Below are 23,888 nucleotides of genomic sequence, written 5' to 3'. Positions count from 1 at the left end.
TTTCACACCTGATTTTTGAAATTACTCCAGATTTTAAAAAGTCCACACTTTCAAAGTACGACCATACACTTCCTTAACTATATTCCATTTGCTGCTTTTTTGCCCATTCTCCAAATCTATCCAAAACCTTCAGACTTCTTACTGCCTGCCCCTCCATCAACTAAAAAGCCATAAATCCCATCATTAAATCCTAATCCTGCCCCCTGCACCAGTTCCTCAGCTACTCCTTCACCTGTGCCATCAGTCTGTTCTTGCCCTGACCTGTTCATGGTACTGAGTAATCCAGGATTACCATCAGGTTCCTCTTTGCTAACTCCTTATACTCACTGCACAGGACCTTTTCCCCCTTTCTGCCCATGTCACTGGTGTCAACATGCACCACAAACTCTGGCTGGCTGCCCACCCTCCCCTCTTGAGAATATTCTGCAGCCATTCCCGAGACATCTGTGACCCTATCACCTGGGAGGGAACACATCAACCCGATCACTTTCACAGCCACAGAATCTCCTGTTCATCTCTCCCCCCCCCCCCCCACCCCCAGCAATCAAATCTCCTTTCACTAGCGTTCTGCCTGACTTTACCCTTCCCAGTTGAGCCTCAGAGCTGGCCAGTTCCACTGGCCTGGCTGCTGCTGTGCCCTGGCAGGTCACCCCTCTCCCCAGCAGCATCCACCGATGGGAACCCCACACTGACTGATTACTCCCCCTGCTGCTCCTGGTGGTCACTCATCTACCATTCGAAGCTTGCACCCTTTCCACACCGCATTGGCAGACACTCACAATCACGAGCTGCGATGCCTCTTAAGAGATCTGGGTGCAGCGACAGTCCAGGGGACGGAGGGCATCAGTGGGAGCTGGTGATGTATGATAGGTCGTCAATTTGCTACTGCGTGGGAGGGGGGCTTTGGGGTTCTGACATTTAACTGTCATTCATTCTTTGGGGCACTCCGCTTTCATGCATGTTTGCGAAGAAAAAGAATTTCAGGATGTATGTTGTATACACTTACCTGACATTAAATGTACCCATTTGAAACCTATTGAGAACACAGGAACACAATTCATTCTGACAAGCAACTTTATTAGGGAATAACAAAAGCAGCTGTGTTGTGTGTGACAAACTCCTTTCTTTATCAAAATCAAGGTAGGTAAAAATTCAGCCCGGATGAAGTGCGTTCGGAGCTGGGACACGGTTTATTGTCCGGTTTGACTACCAGTGACCTGGCTGGGATGGGAGATAGGAAGGGCTATGGGTGAGCACCATCGGACAGGGGCACCCAGAACTGCCATTCTTGCAGGAGTCACCTCGTCTCTCTCAGGCCGGGCGGCGGCCATCACTTGATACGGTAAAGCACCTTGCGCTGCATGCGATGCTGGATCTCCCCCCGACGCATCATCAGCTGAAGGACTTTGTAGATGGCATGCTCCGGGTACTTCTGCGAGGAGTTAAAAAATAAAAAACAAATGACACTCAATGCGGGGGTGCGAGAGCGAGGCCTGTGGGCGGGAAGGTGCACCGCATCGCGAGGTCCTTTGCCCTCTTTCCTGGGGCCAAGTCCTCCAATGAGTGCAGCCGCCCTTCTATCAAGGCACAGCTCATGAACAATGGGTGTGTGATGGGACAGGGTTTCTGTGACAGTGCATGCCTCACTGCTCACAGCACACACAGAGGGAATACCGACATCACAAGCCTGAGCTTGCACTGGCCTTCTGGGCTGGCTGTCCTGCTCTAACAAGAAGTTAGATACCACCAGCACCGCGACCCAATGAACACCCTGGTTCAGACTGAGATCTCACCACCAAAAGAGTTTGGAACATCAGCTGAGGAGGAAGTGACTTGGGTCGGACAGATCTGCCGGCTCAACTAGGACTTCCCTCACCTCATCCAGGGCTTACTTCAAGCTTGCCGACCACCATGATAGATGAACAACCCCCAGCACATCTCGTAACTGTGCTGTGGCATCCACGGGCTCCCCACCACTTGGCACCCTGCTGTCCCAGCCCCAATCTCAGCCCAACCACAAACTCCTGGGAAAGGGGGGGGGGGGGGGGGGGGGGGTCAGTCAACACTGCCAGTTTAACCGCACCCCACCAGTCCTCAGCAACAACCGCCTCGGTCAGTGGCCCGCCAGCGTTGACTGTAGTGCAGACAGCACTCTCTTCTTTTGCTCCCTGCATGACCGTCAGGGAGAGGGAGGTCATTCAGCCCCACAACCCAGTGACGTGGCTCCGCACAGAGGCACTCACCTGCTTCAGGAAATCCTGGACGATGCTGTGCTCAGACACCTGCGACCCGATGGCAAAGCGACGTTTCAGTTGCTTCTCGATACGTGACAGCATCTCCTGGTCCTCTGCCGTGGTGAAGCCCTCCACTCCTGCGAACAACGGGCCATGTTGGGGCAGAGTCCGACACACCGCTGACACCTCCCAAGCACCAAACTGCCCCTTGACCCCTTCCGAACCATAGAGCTACAGTTAAATCCACCAACTCACTGTCAGACCCAATACTTGCAGAACCCTGTGATCCCAGGGATCAGTGCTGGGACCTCTGTGATACAAATGACTAATAAAAATGTAGATGCGTGGATTAGTAAATTTGCAGTAACACAAAAATTGGCAGTGAAGTTTGTCAAAAGATTAAGTTGCACATTAACAGATTAACAGATGCACAGTTGCAAGAATAAGATGTGAATGCTTTGCAATTACCTAGTTTTCTGTGTTAATTACTCATAAAATGTGGTCTTCATTTAAGCCACAATAACAGACAAACACAATCTGCCTAAACTAATAACACACAAACAGTGGTACTTCTCATCAATACAGAGAACACTATCTAAACAATCACAGTCCAAGTTTAAAAAAGGTCTGTGATCCTCTGGGGTAATGCCTTCTACAAAAGCTATTTGGAGTCACGTGTTCCAATAAGTGGGATGAGATTGGAGGTGTGGATTGTAGAGGTGTCCTGCTCTACAAAAAAGACACAAAGTCAGGTTACTGACAAAGCTTGCTCTTCTCAAGAAAGATCAGTTTATGCCATGCCTCAATCTAAACAATTTTCAAAAGACTCATGAAGAAGAATTGTAAAGATGCATGAAGCTGAAAAAGGTTACAAAAGCATTTCTAAAGACCGGAGTGTTCATCAGTACACAGTGAGAGAGATTGTCTACAGATGGAGGAAAGTCGGTATTGATGCCAATCTCCCTAGGAATGGGCATCCTGCAAAGAGCACACCAAGGGCACAATGCGCCACGCTGAAGGAGGTGATAAAGAACCCTCTAGAATTTACTGAAGTCTCTGTTCATGTGTCCACTATAAGAATGATACTGCTCATGGAAGGACACCACAGAGGAAACCACTGCTCTTCAAAATAAAAACCATTACTGCACGTTTCAAGTTTGCAAAAGATGACCTGGTTGGGACGCTTCTGGGACAACGTTATGTGGACAGGTGAGGCAAAAGCCAAAATTTTTGGCAGAAATGCACACTGCTACGTTTGGAGGATAAAGGGCACTGCACATCAACACAAAATCTCATCCCTAACTGAAGCAAGATGGAAGGAGCATCATGTCACCTCAGGAACTGGACAGCTTGCAATTGTTGAAGGAACAATGAATTCAAAATTGCATCAATGCACTTTAAAAGAAAATGTCAGGCTAGCGATGACAATGCAACAAGATAATACGAAACACCAGAGTGAACCAACAGCAGAATGATTTAAAAAGAAGAAAACATGTTTTGGAATGGCTGAGTCAAAGAATCCAGACCTTAACCCTATTCAGATGCTGTGGCATGACCTGATATCCCAGAAATATCGATGAACTGCATGGAGGAATGGTATAAAATTCCTCCTCACTGTTTTGCAGCTACAGGAAACGTTTGGTGGAGGTTATTGGTGCTAAAGGAGGTTCTACAAATGATTAATTACAAGGGTTGACATACAGTACTTTTTCTAGTCTGGACTGTGAAGGATTAAACAACGTGTTCAATAAAGACATGAAAAGTACAATTGTTTGTGTGTTATTAGTCTGTGGCAGATTGTGTTTGCATACTATTATGACTTAGAAGATGATCAGACCACACTTTGAGTAATTAACGCAGAAAACCAGGTTAGTGCAAAGGGTTTATGAACTTCTTGCAACTGGAGTTTAATCTGCACAAGTGTGAGGGAACGTACTTCGGGAGATCAAAGGAGGAAGTATACAGTTAGTGGCAGCAACAGCATCGACAGACTGAAGAATGTTGGGGACCAAGTCTATAATTCACTGTAAGTGGCCACACAAGTATTAAAGATGATAAAGAGAGCATAAGGTATGCTAGCCTTCACTGCTAGGGGCACTAAGTACAAGAGTCAGGATATCATTACAGTTATATAAAAGCTTGAGTAGTTGGCATTTGGAACACTGCGTGCAATTCTGGTTGATTCCAGGTTAGAAGCGGATGCTTGGAAAACCTCGCCTGTACCCCTCTCAATGATATTGTCTACTCTAGAGTTAAAAGGAGATGTTTGGCAGCTTGCATTAGTTTCTTTGGAATGGCAGAGGCTGAGGAGAGAACTGAAAACCATAGATAGGGTAGAGAGCCAGAATCAATTTCCCCAGGTTAGAGATGTCATATACCAGAGGTAATGCGAGAGCTGCGTGAGGCAAGATTTTATTATTTGAAAAGAGTGATAGTGCCTGTAGCAGGCTGCCAGGGACAAGAGTACTTTTATTTAGACAAAGCCCTTCGAGCCACATCGCCTAGCAACCCCCTGATTTAATCCTAGCCTAATTACAGGCAATTTACATTGATCAATTAACTTACCAACCAGTACGTCCTTGGACTGTGGGAGGAAACCCACGTGGATATGGAGAGGATGTACAAATGCCTACAGACAGCGTTGGGAATTGAACCTGGGTTGCAAGTACTGTCCTAACCACTACACTAGGGTGTTACCCCTAGGAGCAGATAGGATAGCGGTGTTTAAGAGGCTTTTAGGTAGAGTCATGAATAAGCCGCAGACATTGTGGGCCAGATGGCCCATAGCCGAGCTGTCCCATACTCTGTGACCCCCCCCCCCACCCCCCCACATCCAGCCAAGGGCACCAAAGCACCAATCTCACTCTGGCCGGCTCCCACTCACCAGCCAGACTGCCGGACAGCGCCGCATCCAGCGTGGAGACCTGGAAAAGCCTCAGCGCCTCCTCCACGTCCCGCTCCGTGGCGAACGGCTGCAGCTTCATTTTCGCCAGCGATTCTGAGGTGCGAACAATGGCCTCCAGCTGCCTGCAAGAGGAAGAGAAAGGTGAGCGCGGGAAGAGTGGAGTGAGCACACAGACCGTCTAGGCACACCTCACCCCCGGCCGGATTGGGTCCCCGTCCCGCTGCTGACCTGACTGTGATGGGAATACTGCTGGCACGGTCACTCTCCCGCTCGTGCTCCCGCGCTCCGCTCCGCATCAGGATGTACTTATTCTTCAGCTTCTCCGCAGCCTCAGCCGAGAGCCTCGGGCCACACTTCCTGTTGGAGAGAGGGCAGATTAGGCACCATCGAACCTCACTGGCACTTCTCCCGATCAGCACCACCCTGGTGACTGACCCACATGCCTGGGCAGACATCAGCACCAATCCATCTGCCCACAAAGGACATCACATCCAGGGTGATCCATGGCATTATGGTGGCATTCAGAGGAGACCCCAGTATTAAGTCACTTCAATGGGACCCAAACTCTACAAGACCTGAGATATTCCTTCTACTACATTTCAATGGTTTTCCCAAACTATAACATGTTTAAACTTGGAAAAATTAGGAGTGGCACTATCGACACTTTGGTTAAATTTGAAGGAACTTGGCGGCCATTTATTCAACACTTTCATGTGATGTAAGCTGACCTTTTCCGAATCCTTCTCAATAACTTTCTGTTGGTGTATAGAGGAGCGGAGTTAATGACAAATAACAATTTTAACTGATGAAACATGGCAGCCCAGCTTTTGTTTCGCTTAAAGTTTAGGGGGACTTTTTTTGTTCTTGTAAAAAAAATTCTTTTTTCATGTTCAGTTACTAAGAGATGGGGAGGCTTAGATCACACGCTACTCGGAGTCTGTTTCTGTATTCGTTAACTGTTACTAATGTAATCCCGATCTCTCTACCATTATTATATTTATCCACTGGAAACTCAATAAAAGATTGATAAAGAATTAAGGTATTGGTGCAATTAGACCATTATGGCCGCCTGCACTGCCATTCAGTGATGACGGATTCTTATACAACCCCATTCTCTTGGCTTCTTCCCATAGTCCTTTACCTTGTTACCAATTAAGAACTTATCAGTCTCTGCCTTAAATACATATGACTTGGCCTTCACAGTCCTCTGTGATAACAAATCCCACAGATTCACCACCCTCTGAATGAAGAGATTCATGATCTCAGATTTAAAGGGAGATCCCTTCATGCTATGCCCTCTGGGTCTAAACTCCTCTCTAATGGAAACCTCCCCTCCCACCCCCTCCTTCTGAACTCCAGAGAGCGCATCAAATGCTCCTCATAATTTAAGCCTTTTCCCAGGATTTTCTTGCAAACCGCCCCCCGGATCCTCTCAAGGCCCAGCACATCATTCCTTAGATGTCCCTTTCAGAGGCACATTGACCGTGTGAGCACGGTACGGGGCACAAGCGGTACAACAGCGGCCGGCCACTTACGTGCGGCAGTAGGCGATGTACTTTTTTAGCTTGTTGAGCTCGATCTCCCCCTCCACGGCGTGCGTCTGCGTCAGGGCGCTCAGGTGCACGTTCATGACGTGCTTGGCCAGAACCTGGGCGAGGGGACGGAGGACAAAGTGAGGCAGAGACACCGTAAGGAAGCAAAAGCCAGACCCACCGGCCCACCGCGAGCATTCCAACTGGTCGCGTCAACGCCGGGTATGGAATGCACAGGGTTGTAGACTCAGCCCACTCCAGCACAGGCACTACCCTCCCCACCGAGGGCAATCTGATTCTGGCCAGGCAGCCATTGCCGATCAGAGCACCAGATATTGCTGCTGCCCAGGAGTTACTGGAAGAAGGCAACAAAAGGAATTGGAAGCAATAACTTTCAGATGGGCAAGTGGAGGCAAACATAAAAGAACCATGATAACAAGGGGAACAAAATGAAAGGGCTGAATATCTTGCTCCCATTTTGAAAAGGATCAAAGATGAAGCCTTTTCAGATTCCACGCTAACCTACCTCCGCCCCAGACACAAGATTCTTTCTTCATTCCCCGGCACTCACCACATCTCTCTCCTCATTGTGCTCATCCTTCACGATGAAGATCATGTCGAACCGGGACAAGATAGTTGGCATGAAATCAATGTTCTCCTCTCCTTTGGTGTCATCCCACCGGCCGAAGACAGAGTTTGCTGCGGCCAACACGGAGCAGCGGGAGTTCAGGGTGGTTGTGATGCCGGCCTGCACGGGGAGGACATTTCCCGTCAATTCCCCAGCAACAGATTTTCCAAAGAAACCCTGGCCAACACCAGATGTTCAAAGTAGGGCTCCCACGAAACATCAATCTCCTCTGCAGGAATGCCCCTGGCAAAAATCTCCACAGCGTCCAGTCACCACGAGATTACCACTGCAAGCCACACCGTGACCTACAGTAACCATGGCAACCCTCACCCTGAAAACCAGACAAACCTCTTCCAAGAATACTGGAACAGTTGCACCTCACTCTGTCCATGATTAAAATGGCAACCCACATCTTACACCAGCCCATCAGTTGCACAAAACAAAATCCATCCAATTTTCTTCTACTATACACTCTAACCCAGCAACCAATCAGTTGAACATTTTGAAATACTGTTGGAACTTCAAAATTTGAAAAACAGATATTATGCCTTTCCTCATCTCACACACTGTCACACGATTCTTAACCATCCTCTTTTGTTAATTTTTATTTCCCTCACCCCTAATTCCTCCCTGCAAAAACCCTGTCTCCAAAACCTTCACTCCTGCCTCCTCCCCTCTACTTCCCCTGACCAATCTGTCCCCCTTAACCTTTCCTCATAACTACCCTACACTTTGAACAAAAACCACAAATTCATCCTTAAGGCTACCTTGCTGAATTTAGTCTGTGCAGTCGATATGAATACTGCTCCCCTATCCCTCCCCCCCCCCAGGCACTGTGTTCCCTTTGTTACGTACCTCAATTATTTCTTTAACTATTGTCAGTCTGGCTGCATCGCACGATATTTGGCCCAGGTATCACTCCCACATGAAATCTATCCTCCCTACAACACTCCAATCCACATTTAGCTCTGAGATCCACACATGCTCCTGTGCCCATGTGGCCTCCATTCCACCCTGTCTGCGAAGTATCTCAATCCACTCCCCAGTTAGCATCTTCTCTCTGGCATGAGTATAATACACAGATTTCCTGTCGAGGACACCATCTCCTGGTACTTGGTCAACTCCATTTCCATAACCGTACACCAGTCCCTAGGCGCTCTGGACTGACACCCCTTCCTCACCTTGGCAATGGAGATAGTTTGCTGCTCCATGGCTTCGTGAATCGCCACTCGGTCATCTTCTCGCATCTGGGGAGACAGAACAAAACCGGTCAGCAAAACAGGCAATGAACTAGGAACTAGAACCAGTGCACCCATCAAATCTCATTTTCCAGTCCTGGGATGTGTGCACAAGTAAACCCCAGCACTTTCTGACCCTTCCCACACCCAACAGGCCACGTGGGAAGGATTCTTTTTTACTCAGAATAATAGGTGCCTGGAGGCACTAGGTAAGTGGTGGTGTGTAGATTTTCACGAATTATATTTTTCCCCCATTGTCCTTGAAGGTAAAATCCTACAAAAGGTAACAGATCACAGGTAAATCCCTCCCAACCATTGAGCACATCTACATGAAATACGGCTGTAGAAAAGCAGCATTCATCACCAGAGATCCTCACCACTCAGGTCACGCACTTTTCTCACTGCTGCCATCAGGTGGAAGATACAAGAACCTCAGGACTTGCACGACTAGGTTCAAGAAAAGTTACTTGCCTCAACAATCAGGCTCTTGAACAAAGGGGCTAACTACACTCACTTGCCCATCCACTGAAATGTTCCCACAACCAATGATCTCAATTTAAGGACCATCTCGTTATCTCATGTTCTCATTATTTATTGCTATTTATTTGTATTTGCACATTGTCATCTTCTGCTCTCCGGTTGACATTCCATCGATCCTGTTATAGTTACTATTCTATAGATTTGCCGAGTATGCCCGCAGAAAAATGAATCTCAGGGTTGTATGTGGTGACATATATGTACTCTGATAATAAAATTACTTGGAACTTTGAGAACTTGGCTCAGGCAGCATCTATGGATGGCTGACCTTTCGAGCAGAGATCCTGGGAGACAGTCCTGGTGAAGGGCCTCAGCCCAAAACACTGACTGATCATTTTCCTCCACAGATGCTGCCTGACCAGCTGAGTTCCTCCAGCATTGTTTTTTGGGCACGCTGATCCAGATTCTCAACATCGACAGTCTCTCTCGTGCCTCGTACTGTGGCAGTACCTTCAGAGGAATAGCAACAGTTCCTTCAATAGCTCTAGGGCATCGTAAGGGCAAATAGGAAAAGGCAATAGCTGGCAGTCTCGCTCTGAACACTGAACAAACAGAAGGGCCTAAGTCAGTAGCTGGCCTTGATCCAGACAACCCTGGTCTGCAATAAAGTTTGCTATCCACCCCAAGAACATAACACAGACCATCTCCTCACAACTGTCTCCTAGTGCAACACTGATGGTATCCACGTTTTACCTTGTCAAACTCATCAATGCAGACAACACCTCCATCAGCCAGAACCATGGCGCCGCCCTCCATGATGAAATTCCGAGAGGACGGATCTCGCATGACGGAAGCAGTCAGCCCAGCCGCGCTGCTCCCCTTCCCGGAGGTGTACACCTGCGCCAGGACAAAGAGTTCCATTAGCGGAGAAACAGCCACGGCCTCTGTTCGGGGCTCCCCCTCCCACCCCACTGCACCCCTCGAGGCAACAAGCAATCACGGGATAGAGCAATGCAGCCACAGCTGCCCCTGGGGTCCATGGGGCGATGGAGCTGTGCAGAGGTCCCAGCGGGCAGGGGCTGGAAGCTAGAGGGACAGAGGGTGATATTAACTTTAACAGTGTCGTCTGTAACTGGTCTTTCCTTTCTGATAGAGGGAATGCAGTGAAAGTTCACCAGTTTAACCCCCGGGAGGGGAATTCAAGATTCTTTGATGCCTTTTCCAGTATAAAAGTGTAAAGGAGAACAAAATAATTGTAACTCAGGATCCAAAGCAGCACAAAACTAACACAGTAAGAGAGTCAACACAACAGTAAAAAAAATTAAATACATAATATAGTTTATACACAATCGACATAAATATATGTATAAACACACATATATACAGGTGTTTCCCCCCCCCCCTACAAAAGTAGAGCATTCCTACGAAACCTTTCTTAGCCGAAATGGTGTAAAGCGAAGAACCATTAATTTACACGGAAAATTTTTTGTAAAAGTGAAAGTCCTCTTTGTAATGCGAAAACAGGTTATTAATGTAGGTCTTTCGTAAAAGCAAAGCGACTTAAAGCGAAGCGTAAAGCGTGGGGGGGGGGGACCTGTGTATATACGTCCACACACACACACACACACACACACACACACGTTGACGGACAAGAAATGATAAAGTAGTGCTGGTGGGGTGGGGACTGAGGGTATTGATCAGCCTTTCTCCTTGGGGAAAGTAACTACTTTTGAGCCTGGTGGTCCTGGTGTGGATTCTACGCAGCCTCCTCCCTTCTGGGAGTGGAGCAAACAGTCCGTGAGCAGGGCGGGTGGGAAGAGACCCTTCACCTTCCTGGCACCTTTCTGTATACATATGTCCTCAATGGCGAGATCCCCAGTTGATGAGCTTTGCCACAGCAGAGCAGGATGTGCAAGGAGAGTTGCTGCCTCACAGCATCTGTGAAACGGCTTCAATTCTAACATCAGGTGCTGTCTGTGTGGAGTTGGCATGTTCTCCCTGTGACCTCATGGGTCTCTCCCAGATGCTCCAGCTCCCTACCACAAAAACTTGCTTGAGTAGGTTGACGTGCACTGTAAGTCGCCCCATGTGTGTTTGAGTGGTAGAATCTGGGGGAATTGATTGGAATGTGGGGAGAATGTGTTCACAGGGAAAATCAGTAGATACCAGGGCTTTTCAATGAGGCGCCATACTCCAGTTGGTGTAACCGAACATGGAAATAAAGCAGTTGAGCACACTGACCCAGTACGCTCACGTTTATTAGAATGAAAGGTGATCTGACTGAAACATACAACAGGATGTCACATGACAGATATGGAAATGATACTTTTCCCAGACCAGGTTGGCTGTTTGTGACAGAAACCCATAGAAGTTTCTTCTCTTGGAGGATGACTAATCCGCAGAATTTTGCACCTACGAGGGACATGGGACCTCAACGGCCAAAAATATTCAAGATAGATGGTTAGATTCTTGGATAATAAAGCAATTGAGGGACATTGGGTTAGTGCAGGAACTAGTGGGCAAATGTTTCTTTTCTGCTCTGACTGGGCCGTCACCTGCCTCTCCATACGTGGATCAGGCACAACAGCAAATCAGCCACCCGCGAGTTTGCACAGATCTGGCAAGGCATAGCGGGCAATACTAACACAGACCAAAGTGACAGGGACTTAATACAAAGCTATTCACTGCAACTGGGTACTCAGAAGCCATTTACATCCTTCCCAGTTCGGAGTAGGTCACGTTAGGTCTGGTCAGGTGTCTCCTGCCTGGTGCCCATAACCAAAATGTTGAAGTGACCACTTTATCTGTGTCATAGTCTTGAGCGTACTCAATCAGTGAGCTCTGATAAAAACTGAAAAACTTTGTCTGCGGCCAAATTTCTCATCTTAGTCCTAAGCGGTGCTGGCCCCAAGAGTGGGGGCTTGTTTCCGGATGTCAGTTCTGCAATCTAACCCTTCCCAATCAGGTCACACATCTCACTCTTCTGAAGTCTATGAGTAAAGGCTTAACCAATCTCATTCCAGTCAACAGTAGGAATCATTCGAGTGACCCTATCTTGCACCTCCTACCCAGCAAATGCGTTTTTTCTTAGGATCCAAGATCAAAGCCAGCAAAGTGTCACTAAAAACCCTTGTTCAATTCCAGTTAGACTTTGTCCCTTTACTGCTTCATCCCTTTGCAATCCAGCAAGGGTTCCCAACTGGGTTAATTGTAGGGGTCTATGGCATGAAAAGGTGGAAACCCTGCGAGAGGCTATTGCACAGTTTGTCCTCTGAATTCTTGGTGTACTTTCAGTTTGCAGAAAATGGAGCAGTTGAACCCCTCTGTGCACCACACTCACTACATGATACCATCACTTTCAACAGCTCTCCAAGCACAAACAAACAGACAGTGAGGTCACCTTCCACCCTTATAAACTGTAGGCTAGGTGTGTTTAACCCCTCTATTTCCAGGTTTCCTTACATCAATTCATCCAGTTTGTGCTGGCTCGGAACTCCCATTCCCCACTAATTTCTCTGTAAATCTATTCTCCCCACATTCCTCCAGCAGCACCACACTCTGGAGGCAACCCACAGCGGGCAATTAACTGACTCGCAACGGACTTGGGATGGGAAGCAATAAACGGAATGGGCGAAGATCCAGAAGCCCGACCCCTTCACTTACCCCAATGGGCGAACACCTCTCCACAAACTTCAGCAGCTGTGACTTGGCTGTGCCGGGATCGCCGAGCATCAGCAGGTTGATGTCGCCCCTCCTTGTCAGACCGTCAGGCAACCTGCAGTGGGCAGGACAAACCCAAAAACCAGTCAGAGCACACGCACAGTACTGCGCACAATCCCGTTCTCCGTGAAAGTCCAGTATCACGTACACAGCAATACACAGAGCGTATTGAAAAAAAAGGAAAGTACTATAAACACAAAATGCTGGTAGAACTCAGCAGGCCAGACAGCAAATACGGGAGGAGGTAGTGACAACATTTCGGCCTGTTGAGTTCTGCCAACATTTTGTGTTTTTATTTATTTCCAGCATCTGCAGATTCACTCGTGTTGCCTTTGAAAGTACCATAAACGCTGGACGCATCAGGATTACACTGGGAAGTTACTAGTGACACAAGGAAATATTCTCAACAGATTTAAGGGAAAACACTAAATGCCTCCTGAAAATAGTAAGAAACAAAACCTGGAGATTGGGGAGGGGGGTGGTGTACAAAACGAAAGGAATTTACAGGAACATCATTGTGAAGGAACCAAGTAAACGAGCGGGTCACTAGAGACCGTCGCTATCAAAAGAAGCAGTTGCAGAGACAGTGGATGTGCTGAGAGCTTCCAAAACCTCGCAGGTCCTGACTGTGATGCAGCAGACGGGGAAGTACAAATGTAAACTCCCTTTTCAAGGAAGGAAGGATGCAGAAACCAGGAGACGAGAGGCCCAGCCAGCCCAGAACCTGTTATTGCAGACAACGCTGGAATCCATTCTGAAAACAGATTTAGAAAATCATAGAACCAACAAACCAAATCAAAAGAGGGAAATAGTGATTCACTGATGTTTTTGAATTCAAATAGCCCCTTCATCTCCAATTTTCACACCTGTCCATCTATACTAACCCCATTTACCTATGTTAGGGATTACCCTTCATGCCTTGGTGATTCTTTGGGAATATAACAAGCAGGTAGACGAAGGGGAAGCTGTAGATGGAGCGGATCTGGATTTCCAAAAGGCATTTGATAAAGTATCTTAAAAGTTCCTGTAGAATATGAGGGCTTTAAATATTGGTTTAATGTACAAGCATGAATAGAGGACTGGTTCACCAACCGCCAGGGCATTTTCATTTTGGTAAGCCACAGAGGGAGCAACCTAGTGCATTGTAACTGAGTTACTCAGCTAGGCTACTCCAACCATAACGCTTGAACGCATGCTCACACCCAACAAGGAGGACAAGAGCAGTAGATGAACGGGAAATACAACGACATACAAGGTTTCCTCCAAGTCGCCAGAAGAGAGTATCTTTACTCCAAGGAATGTTGTAGTAGTTGAAGATGTTACCTCCTACCACTTCTCAAGTGTAATTAGTGGTTCAATATAAATGCAGGTCTTGCTAACAATATACATTAAAAAAATAAGTATGTCCCATGCCCCCATGACCCTGATTGGAGGGGGGGGGGCAAACAGGTGCAACACCTTGCCCAAGGGTGACTTGCAGGCTAGAGGAGGGAAGGAGCGCCTCACACTCCCTTTGGTCGAGATGTGGTCTTACCCTCCTTATAGGAGCACTCAGGTCAAACAAGAATGGTCACCTGCCCTGCTGGATTCTGACAATTTGGGATGACAGGAACACGGTTATGTTTCAGTTGAACTGAACTTGCCAGACTGTTTCAACGACCGTGGTTTGATGGTTAACATCGTGTTTTTCACACTTTTTTTGCCATTTGTGCAATTTGCTCTTTCTTTGCACTTCTCAACCCAGAAACCCCGCAAAGCCTTATAGACGTTAACCTCCTTGTACTGAAGGACACCATTAGATGATCTTTAATGGAGACAGAATTTTCCTGAGATGTGGGCTAACTATTGTTTTTAGCAGAAGCTTCAGTGAGGACAGAGATATAAGGCAATTAGCAATAGAACCAAATGGGAAACTGTTTAGTAGATACAGCACATTGTTATGGCATTGGACATTCAAAAGCAACATTCAATCAGGACTTTAGAAAAATACTCAAAAGGGATATTTTAACCGAGTAATGGGTAAAGATCAGAGGAGAACGGACTAATGGAGAAGATCTTTTCAAATAGATAGCACCAGCACAATGGTCAGAATTCTCTGCTGGGCTCAGTCTGGGACAAAACCTGGGCCCAAGCTCCATGCAGTCTATAATCACCCCCACCCAACACTCACCGCTTCCTGGAGCCTCCGAACAACAGGCAACTGATGGCCTTCTTGATGTCGGCACTGCCGTAGATGGAGGGAGCGATGCTCTTCGAAATGACGTCATAGACGTTGGGCATGGCGGCCAGCTGGCGGAATTCCTGCTCGTCCTGCGGCGACGTGGTCCCAGGCAGGCCGTGACCTGGAGCGAAAAGCAAGGAACTGAACTGATTAGAAACTATCGCCAGAGATATCCTCCCAATTCCCTACAGACCAGGGGCAGGGAAAAAAAGTTCTCTTGATGCGGTTACTGTTAGCTACTCAGAGGGTTAGGTAATGAAGGGGCAGATTCATGCAGCCCAGACAAAGCCTCAGCTTGAACCTCAGTCAACTCCAGCAAATCCTTCGCCCCACCATCTCCTTTCGAGCAAAGCCTACAGAAAGTACGCACACTGTACAGCTATATATAGATTTCCCCTGCAATCCGAAGGAACATTGCGTTCCTATGAAACCATTTGTAATCCGAAATGTCGTAAAGCGAAGCAGCAATTACCATTAATTTATACGGGAAACATTTTTAAGCGTTCCCAAACCCAAAAAATAACCTACCAAATCAGACCAAGTAACACATAAAACCTAAAATAACACTAGTAAAAGCAGGAATGATATGATAAATTTACACCCTATATAAAGCAGAAATATTGTAGGTACGGTGTAGTTTCACTTATCAAACTCGGGAAGGCAGCGAGCCAAAATCCATTTGGAGAGGAAAAAGATTTTTTAAAAACAGCATGTACATGCATACATACACATGTACAAACAACTGCCCGCACAAGGCTTCACGGTCATTGTAGTCTTTCTTGCGGTAAACACACATATAAAGCGGGCGTCTTTTTTTCTTAAAAGCAAAAATTCTCTTTGGCTAGTGAAAACAGGTACTAATGCAAGTCTTTCATAACAGCAAGCTGTCGTAAAGCAAACGTTCGAAAAGCGGGGGCCACCTGTACATAGTTGAATTAAAAGAAGTAGTGCAAAAACAGATTAAAAAAATAAAATAGTGAGGTAGTGTTCACGGGGTCAATTTCCATGTAGAAATCGGATGGTGGAGGGGAAGATGTTGAACTTGAATCGCTGACTGTGTGCCTTCAGGCTTCTGTACCTACTTTCTGATGGCAACAATGAGAAGAGGACATGCCCTGGGTGGTGGGCATCCGTAATTATGTAAAATTTATTATCAGAGTACACGTCATTACATACAATCCTGAGATTATTTTTTTCTGCCGGCATAACTCAGCAAATCTATAGAATAGTAACTGTACACGGGATCAATGAAAGAACAGAGCAGAGACGACAACAAACTGTGCAAATATAAAACAATAACAAGAACATGAAAAAACAAGATAAAGAGTCGTTCATGTAAGATCATTAGTTGTGGAAACAGATCAATAAGATCCTTTGTTCAAGAGCCTGATCCTTGAGGGGTGATAACTGTTCTTGAACCTGGTAGCTCGAAGCCCGAGTCTTTTGTATCTTCTACAGGATTGCAACCACAAGAGCACGGCCTGGGTGTGTGAGGATCTTTGATGATGGATGCTGTATTCCTACGACAGCGCTTCATGTACACGTATTCAATAGTTGGGAGGTCCATACCCACGATGTACTGGCCAAATCCACTACCTTCTGTGGGATTGTCTGATAGCCAAGACTCGGCACAGCAAACAATTGAGATCTGCCTCTGACACTACAGTCTTGTCCTGAGATTGTCAATCTTATTTTCCAGAAACTGCACCTTCGCCAACAAGATGATGGATAAAGGAGGCCTCATTCCTCAGCATCTCAGCCCGATTCGGATCCCCACTCTCCTTCCAAGCTTACGGCCATGGTGATAACCCCTTAAAGGTGCCACACTTAACCGCTCCACATTCTTCTATCAATCATGAGATCTGCAAGATCGTTGTAGTTTTGAAGAGGCAAGAACGTGAATAATTAACGTGGCTGTGTTGTGTTGCATTTTATGTTAGATACAGGATCTACAGACATCTAGTGTTAATCTTATACACATGTCAGCTGGCAATAGCAGGAATAAGGCAGCAAAGAGAGCCACAATCGGACAGGACTGTCCCAAGGAAAGAGAACGTACCCGTGCCCTCAGTGTCCACTTGGATTCCGACCACTCGGATGTACGAGCCCCGGATTCCCACGCCCACGCGGTCTCGACCTTTGTTGGCAGTCCTGCCCGACTTTTTGATCGAGTAGATGCCCATAATAGTGACCCGGTTGCCGGGGACAACCTTGTCACACAGGTACCTGCGGGTGGAGAGAGCAGTCATTCAGTGGCTGGAGCATACTTGTGGTCAACCCCGACTATTTGGCGCACATCAACCGGAAAGCTGTTCCATCGTTCAGCAAGAGGCTCACAACCTCCGCCCGCTCCAGCCCCACCACCAGGAGGCAGAGACTCCTCATCCCGATCAACGGGGACAGAGTCCGCTGAACCCTCCTACCACCCACCTACACCGCGTCGATGAGGGACCTTCCCCTTCTCAAGATCCCTACCTGTCACAATACAGCTGCAAATGTCGCGGCATCTCTCCGTGTGGCACGGCGTCCGGGGACTCCTGTAGTTTCAGGGTCTGGAAATCCACACACTTGCACTTGTCGGGGATGATGAAGTACGGGTCGACAGGACACTTGGGCCGGCCTACCTGATCCCTACAACACAAACACACCGCCTTTGTTCAGCAAACAGCACTCTCAGAGGGCAGCCCCGCTCCCAGGCACTGGAAAGACGCCACCCTCCCCTCATGAACTGCAAGCCCCAAGCCAGTGTTCCTACCCTGCCCAGGAATCTCTTGCTGTGCTGGAATGGCGCCTCACAATTCATGGATATTTTTACAGTACGTCAAGGTTAAAAAAAAAGTACCTTCACAAGCATGTTGGACAGCTTTTATCAACTTATCAGACTCTTGTACAATAAGATTGGCCTCACAATCTACCTTGTTGTGATTTTGTTTACCTGCACTGCACGCTTTTGGTAGTTTTTACACTTCATTCTGAGTGGTAATTGTCTTACCTTATTCTAGCCCAATACACTGTAATGATTCAATCTGTATAACAGCGTGAAAGACAAGCTTTTCACTGTATCTTGGTACAATTATCTATTTATTGAGATACAGAGCCACCCAGCAATCCCCCAATTGAATCCTAGTGTGATCACAGGACAATTTACAATGACCCATCTTTGGGCCGTGGGAGGAACCGGAGCATAGGGAGGAAATGCACACGGTGACAGGGGCGTACTAACTTCTTACAGGCAGCGGTGGGAATTGGACCTGTGTCACCTGTACTGTAAAGCGTTGTGCTGACCGTTACACTACCGTGCCACACTACAACCATAATGAATCAGGATCGAGGCATAGAGTCAAGCACCATGTGGATTATGTTCCGGACTCTGGCGATCTTAAACAGCCCACAAATCTGCACACACACATCCATGTGTTGTTACACGGCTGGAGGAGGCAACGATGGCACTGGACGTTGACTCAAGGAGACAGGATATCAGATGAACAACTGACACCGAGTTAATGGTATCCAACATGTCAGCCCTACCAAGTGAAAGGGCAAAGGATTAAGCACCTCTAACCGGCCTTTCCTCACACGGTATCCCCAAAGCTTTTTCCAATCGGAACACACAGGAACAACTGAGCCACAATTGCAGAATTGCAACGAGGCAAGGGCTAAGATAATGTCCAGCAAAGGATACTTCACAAATAGTGGGTCAATGAAGGTCTTGAAAAATATTGCTTCCTTTGCACAGAAGGGCAATGGACCCATTTGGTTTACCAAGACAAAGTAAAAATGCAAAGATTATAGAACGACACTTACAATTGGTCAATTACTCTACTAATTCGGAAGTATTATTGGCTTTTAATGTGCATATTCTATTGGCCATCAATACCTGTATTACTGCAGTGTGATTGGTGATTATACAAATAAGGAAAATGAACATCCACCAGGTTATCAATTGGTCAATATCTGCATGCAAGTAGTAACTTCTGTATAAAAGTAGCATCGGTTAATCGGCAACAGCCTCTACACTGACAGATAATCAAGGTACTGGTAGGAAGCACTCGACATTCTCTGTTAATTGTCAGAATCAGAGAGTCCCCGAGTCTGTGAGCACCCCTCTCTCCCCACTGGCATCACACTCACGTGTTACATTTACGAGGCAAAGCGTATCCTTCCAGGCCGGGCCGGACGGCAATGTTGCTCATCACGTTGCGACAGCCGCGACACTCGATGGCAATCTTGGTGGCCTTGGCGCGCACGGTGCTCGCCGAGATCACAATTCCCGGGATCTTCACCAACCGAGACATCTGGTCTGACTGAAGGAGCAAGAGTGAGGGTCAGTCTGTAAGTTCACACATTAATAAACGTTGCCTTCAAATCCAGAGATAGCTATCCATCTATCAACATGACGAATGATCCCTCTATTCTGAGTGTTAATCTATCTTTAAATGCTCTGAGAACCATGAGTGCAAATCATTACTTGGTTAAGTGCAATTGCCCCTTCAGGCTGATTAGATTGACTTTGACTTTCAAAACACCAGGCTTGAAATTTCGGGCAGTGCATACACGGAGACAATGTATTTTGCAGTTCTACATTCCTCCGAGTACAGCACTGACCAAGAATACATGGTTTATCTGGCAGTTAACGTCTTGGCAGCACTGACTTCAGCAGCCATAACACTCATGCAAGACCAAAGCTTCAACCCTAATCGCCAAACGATAGGCAAAAGATAATTTTGTGTTGGTCATTTCAGATTTATTTATTTGCTTGTTTGTTTGTTTATTTATTTTTAAATGTAGTTCAGTCTAGTTTTTGTACTGTGTCATGTAACACCATGGTCCTGAAAAACGTTGTCTCATTTTTACTATGCACTGTAACAGCAGTTATGGTTGAAATGACAATATAAGGGACTTGACTTGAAATGATACTTTAAAAATCTGGGGAGTTACACAATCCAAATAAATTCTGTGTTGGCACGTGGATAAGACATCAGTCTAGTGATCTGAAGGTCACTGGTTCGAGCCTCAGCTGAGGCAGTGCGTTAAGTCCTTGAGCAAGGCACTTAACAACACATTGCTCTGCGACGACACCGGTGCCAAGCTGCTTGGATCCTAGTGCCCTTCCCTTGGACAACATCGGTGGTGTGGAGAGGGGAAGGCTTGCAGCCTGGGCAACTGCCGGTCTCCCATACAACCCTGCCCAGGCCTGCACCCTGGAAACCTTCCAAAGCACAAACCCATGGTCTCACGAGACTAACGGGTGCCTATAAATAAATTCTACTGCTGAGTAACATTGACTTTCTTAACTTATCAATATTGTGCATTTAATATTTCAGTAGTGTTTGAGTAATATTGCATGATTCAACATCATTTTTAACTTAAATTAATGGTTTCCAAACTTTTATATGCCATAGACCTATTAAGAAAGCGGTCTATTTACCCCAAGTTGGGAATGCCTAGTCTAAATAATTTATTATGGGTTTAAATAAAAATAAATAACTCTCATATGTCGTGTGATACATGTGCACCTCACTTAACAGAGTAGAAAAAGCTTTCAGGCCCTTTACGCCACACGGCCCAACAATCCCCCAATTTAATCACGGGATAGTTTACAATGACCAAATAACCTACCAGCCAGAAGGTCTTTGGACTGCGGGAGGAAACCGGAGCACCACACGGTCACGAGGAGAACGTACAAACTCTTTACAGGCAGCGGCAGGAATTGAACCCAGGTCGCTGGAGCTGTAAAGCGTGTTAACCACTACGCTACCTTGCCACCCCAAACTAAGACTCGCTTCTCTTGGGCTCCCGTCTTTTCCTTCAGGTTAATCCTGTGTTGAGGATTAACAAAACAAGCAAGGAGTTCTACGTTCCACACCAGCTTCACGTGCACTGTTGGACACTGCATTGGAAGTTCTCTTCAATGCCAATTTGCACAAGACAAAGTTGGAAGCAAGAGCTGCCAATGCAGCCACCGCACTGCGTAAATAAGAAGCAGCGCACAGAGACACAGAAGCACCCTCGGACCATATCCACCAAACCCTGCTCGATAGAGGGTGCACACTGGGCATGCTCTGGTGACGGCTTTGCTTCCAAATAACACCCCCCCACCTCTCCGAGGGCACAGTTGACTCTGTCGAGTTACCTTCAAGCTGCGAATGCTGGCACAATTGGCGTCGGAGTGCAGCATGACCTGGACCTCCTGTAGGATCTCCTCACCCGCCGGGCGGGGACGGGTCACTTCATCTGCCACCTCCTGCGCTGCCTCTTCCAGCTACAGGAACAAAGGAAAGAAGAGGCAACTGTGAAAGACCAGAAGGTCCACCAACCAGGGTAAACAGTAACCCATCCTCCCACTCACTTCCCTCTGACCTATTCTCTCTGAGCCTGTCAATCCCCGTTTAATTCTCCCATCATCTATCTACACAAGGAATAATTTATAGTTACAACAATCTTATCAACTGTCACAGGTTCGAGCACCCAGGGGAACACACAAGCTCCAAACACGCTGGGCCAAGGCCAGGATGGTGCCTGGATGAGCAGCACTACCTGCCACACCAGCCTTTACATCCTATCAGCCACATTTATGTCTAGATGCAACATGTGAGGTTATGCAGAAACTCACATTGGAAAAACGTCTTGAAGTGTAAACCGAACTGCAAACAATGTAAGGCATCATTTTAAAAACTCACCACCCCAGAGGGGACCCACAATCCCTGGTTTAGGAAGCCAGTACTGTATTTATTAGGCCACTGGGGCTGAATAACGTGCAGCATCCTGACACTGGGCATGAACCTAGTTTTTTTATCTCCTGATCCAATGTTTAGGCAGGACGGGCTTCACCCGTCCACAATTATTATATTCCTTTTGGATGCCAGATGGATTAGTTCCTGGGTTGCTCTCACAATACAGACGGTGACCAGATCCAGGGATTTTGAAAGTCGTCTCTCGTAACGCAAGACCCGGTGACCAGCGAGGAGACAGAAGGGAAAAGACAGTGGAAACTGAGGCAAGGTGAAACCTTTGAAGCAGTGAATTGCAAACAGCGTCTGAAATATGCTGTAAAACTGTACTGAAATATGCCTCTTGCGTCTTCAATCTTTTTTGCTTGCTGTTAGCGCAATTTTTTTTTTGCTTGTGGGTATGAGGAGGGATTGACGTTTTTCTCTGAACGGGTTGGTTCCAGGTTTCTCTGTTTTATGACCGTCTGTGGGAAGGCGAATCCGAGGCAAACACTTTGAACCTTAAACTGAAGCTCCTGACTTGAAAGGACAGGGCAAGAGAATAAAGAGTTTAAAAGGAAGCTCTGGAGTGGGATCTGTTGGGCATCTTGTCGCTGACCTGGCCCAGGAATGATGGACAGACTGAATAGCATCCTCTTGTTCCACCATTCTACCTTCACAGTCTAAATGCTGGCCAGCGAGGGGGAAAAGCAACTGCAAACAATGCATTACTAAAACCTCACTGCCCCAGATGGGTTTACCCATGAGGCCAAATAGTACGTTTTCTTGCCAACTATTATTGTCAAAACAAATCTCCTGCTCACTCCAAATATCAATTCTTCTCAAATGGCCTGTTAACACCAGATTATCCATCCAAGGGGTGACCGAATCTACCCCTTATACAGGAAGAGATCTGATTGAGTCACCTTGACCAACAGCACACAGACCAGCACTGGACAAGCTCCATCGGCAAAACACACAAATAAATAGTCAACATGTTTGCGAAGAAAAAGGATTGCAGGGTGCACATTGTATACATTTCTCTGACATTAAAAGTGGACCACGTGAGAAAAGGAAGAAAAAGGGGCACCAGGGAGGTGATAGGCAGGCGAGAAGAGCCGAGGCTGTGTGGACTAGACAAGCCCCCCAATACCACAGTAGACATTAATGCACTCAAACTTTACCAGCGGCAGGTGTTCAGATGGCTGCTTCAAGAGGAGGTCGGCCAGATCCTCATCGAAACTGCTCAGGTCCTCCAGAGACACCTCAATCCAATATTCACCCAGGTTGTAGTGGCGTTTAAGTTCATCCCTACAATGGGGTAAGGAGGATGATGAGGGAAAGAGAACAGCATTTACACAGCATCCTTAACAACCTCAGCACCTCCAGAGCAATACTCAGCCAAGGAAGTACCGCTTGAAGCACTTTTCCTCCCCCACTGCGCAAATGTGCAGACAGATCCAGAATTGATATCAGCCACAACACAAGCTCTAGCCAGAGGGTCTTCCAGATTGGCACTTGCATGAAACTAAATTTGACTGTCTAACATGGTGAAGGAGGAAAGCAAAGCGAGCCGAGGAAGGAGGATGGACAACAGTGGAGGGACTGGGTAAAGAGACAGATGTGGGCGAAGGGCCAGCTTGAATATTGGGATCCATCTTGGGGTGGGGGGGGGGGGGTAAGTGCAGCAGGGACGAGCCCAGGGAGATAAGGGAGTAAGGAAGTGAGAGGGTTTGATTCCAAATGGCAGGGGGAGCAGGAAGGGGGTGTGGAGGTGGTAGAAATAGGGTCCGATCTCGGTCGGGGAGGGGTGTTGAGGAGTGGGCAACCACAGGGAGGGGTTGTTGAGAAGCGGCGATCTCTGGGGGGGGGGGGGAGGGTTGTATTGAGGAACAGGCGTTTGGTTAACTAAACCCTCCTCCCGCTTCCCCTATGTCCGCACCGACCTGTATTTGAAGGTGAAGCCGGTGCGGTCGCTGCCCACCCGGTACTGGCGCAGGAACTCCCGCATCCGCTTTTTGACCTGAGAGTGGCGGAGCTGCCCATCGTCGCCCTGCGGGTCGGGCCCGAAGCTGTCGCTGTAGAAGACACCGGGATCATCGAAACCGGACATGGCGGAGCCGGCACCAGAGACAAAGCTGAGAACTGGAACACAACAACCCGAGGACTCGCTGCCGCTTCCGCGCCGGCCGGGGTTTCGCGCCAAAACCGAGCAACAGTCTC

At 47.3% G+C, this 23,888-nt stretch overlaps 1 protein-coding gene across 1 annotated transcript; it reads right to left on the bottom strand.

Moving 5' to 3' along the window:
* Nucleotides 1-1,060: 1,060 nt before the first annotated feature.
* mcm5 (minichromosome maintenance complex component 5) lies at nucleotides 1,061-23,888 on the bottom strand. Its single transcript, XM_059953221.1, has 16 exons — nucleotides 23,612-23,888; nucleotides 22,850-22,976; nucleotides 21,089-21,217; nucleotides 19,087-19,259; nucleotides 17,431-17,586; nucleotides 17,015-17,181; nucleotides 14,905-15,076; nucleotides 12,678-12,789; nucleotides 9,768-9,911; nucleotides 8,481-8,546; nucleotides 7,243-7,419; nucleotides 6,675-6,787; nucleotides 5,368-5,496; nucleotides 5,119-5,261; nucleotides 2,244-2,371; nucleotides 1,061-1,432 (listed from the first exon to the last, which is right to left on the bottom strand). The coding sequence occupies exons 1-16, from the start codon at nucleotides 23,776-23,778 to the stop codon at nucleotides 1,331-1,333; spliced, it is 2,205 nt and encodes a 734-aa protein (XP_059809204.1). The 5' UTR covers nucleotides 23,779-23,888; the 3' UTR covers nucleotides 1,061-1,330.

The sequence above is a fragment of the Hypanus sabinus genome, chromosome 29, assembly GCF_030144855.1.
Source record: "Hypanus sabinus isolate sHypSab1 chromosome 29, sHypSab1.hap1, whole genome shotgun sequence".
Lineage (NCBI taxonomy): Eukaryota > Metazoa > Chordata > Chondrichthyes > Myliobatiformes > Dasyatidae > Hypanus > Hypanus sabinus.
Note: the sequence above shows the minus strand (reverse complement) of the source record. Positions and strands in the feature narration are given on the sequence as shown.

What these genes read in the sequence shown, in the direction of transcription:
- mcm5 (XM_059953221.1), bottom strand. Translation starts at nt 23,778, where the DNA reads ATGTCCGGTTTCGATGATCCCGGTGTCTTCTACAGCGACAGCTTCGGG. An exon ending in AAACTATCTCCATTGCCAAG is followed by an intron (nt 7,420 to 8,480) that starts GTGAGGAAGGGG and finishes CTCCCCGTGCAG; the next exon opens with GCCGGCATCACAACCACCCT. An exon ending in AGTATTCCCATCACAGTCAG is followed by an intron (nt 5,262 to 5,367) that starts GTCAGCAGCGGG and finishes TTCCTCTTGCAG; the next exon opens with GCAGCTGGAGGCCATTGTTC.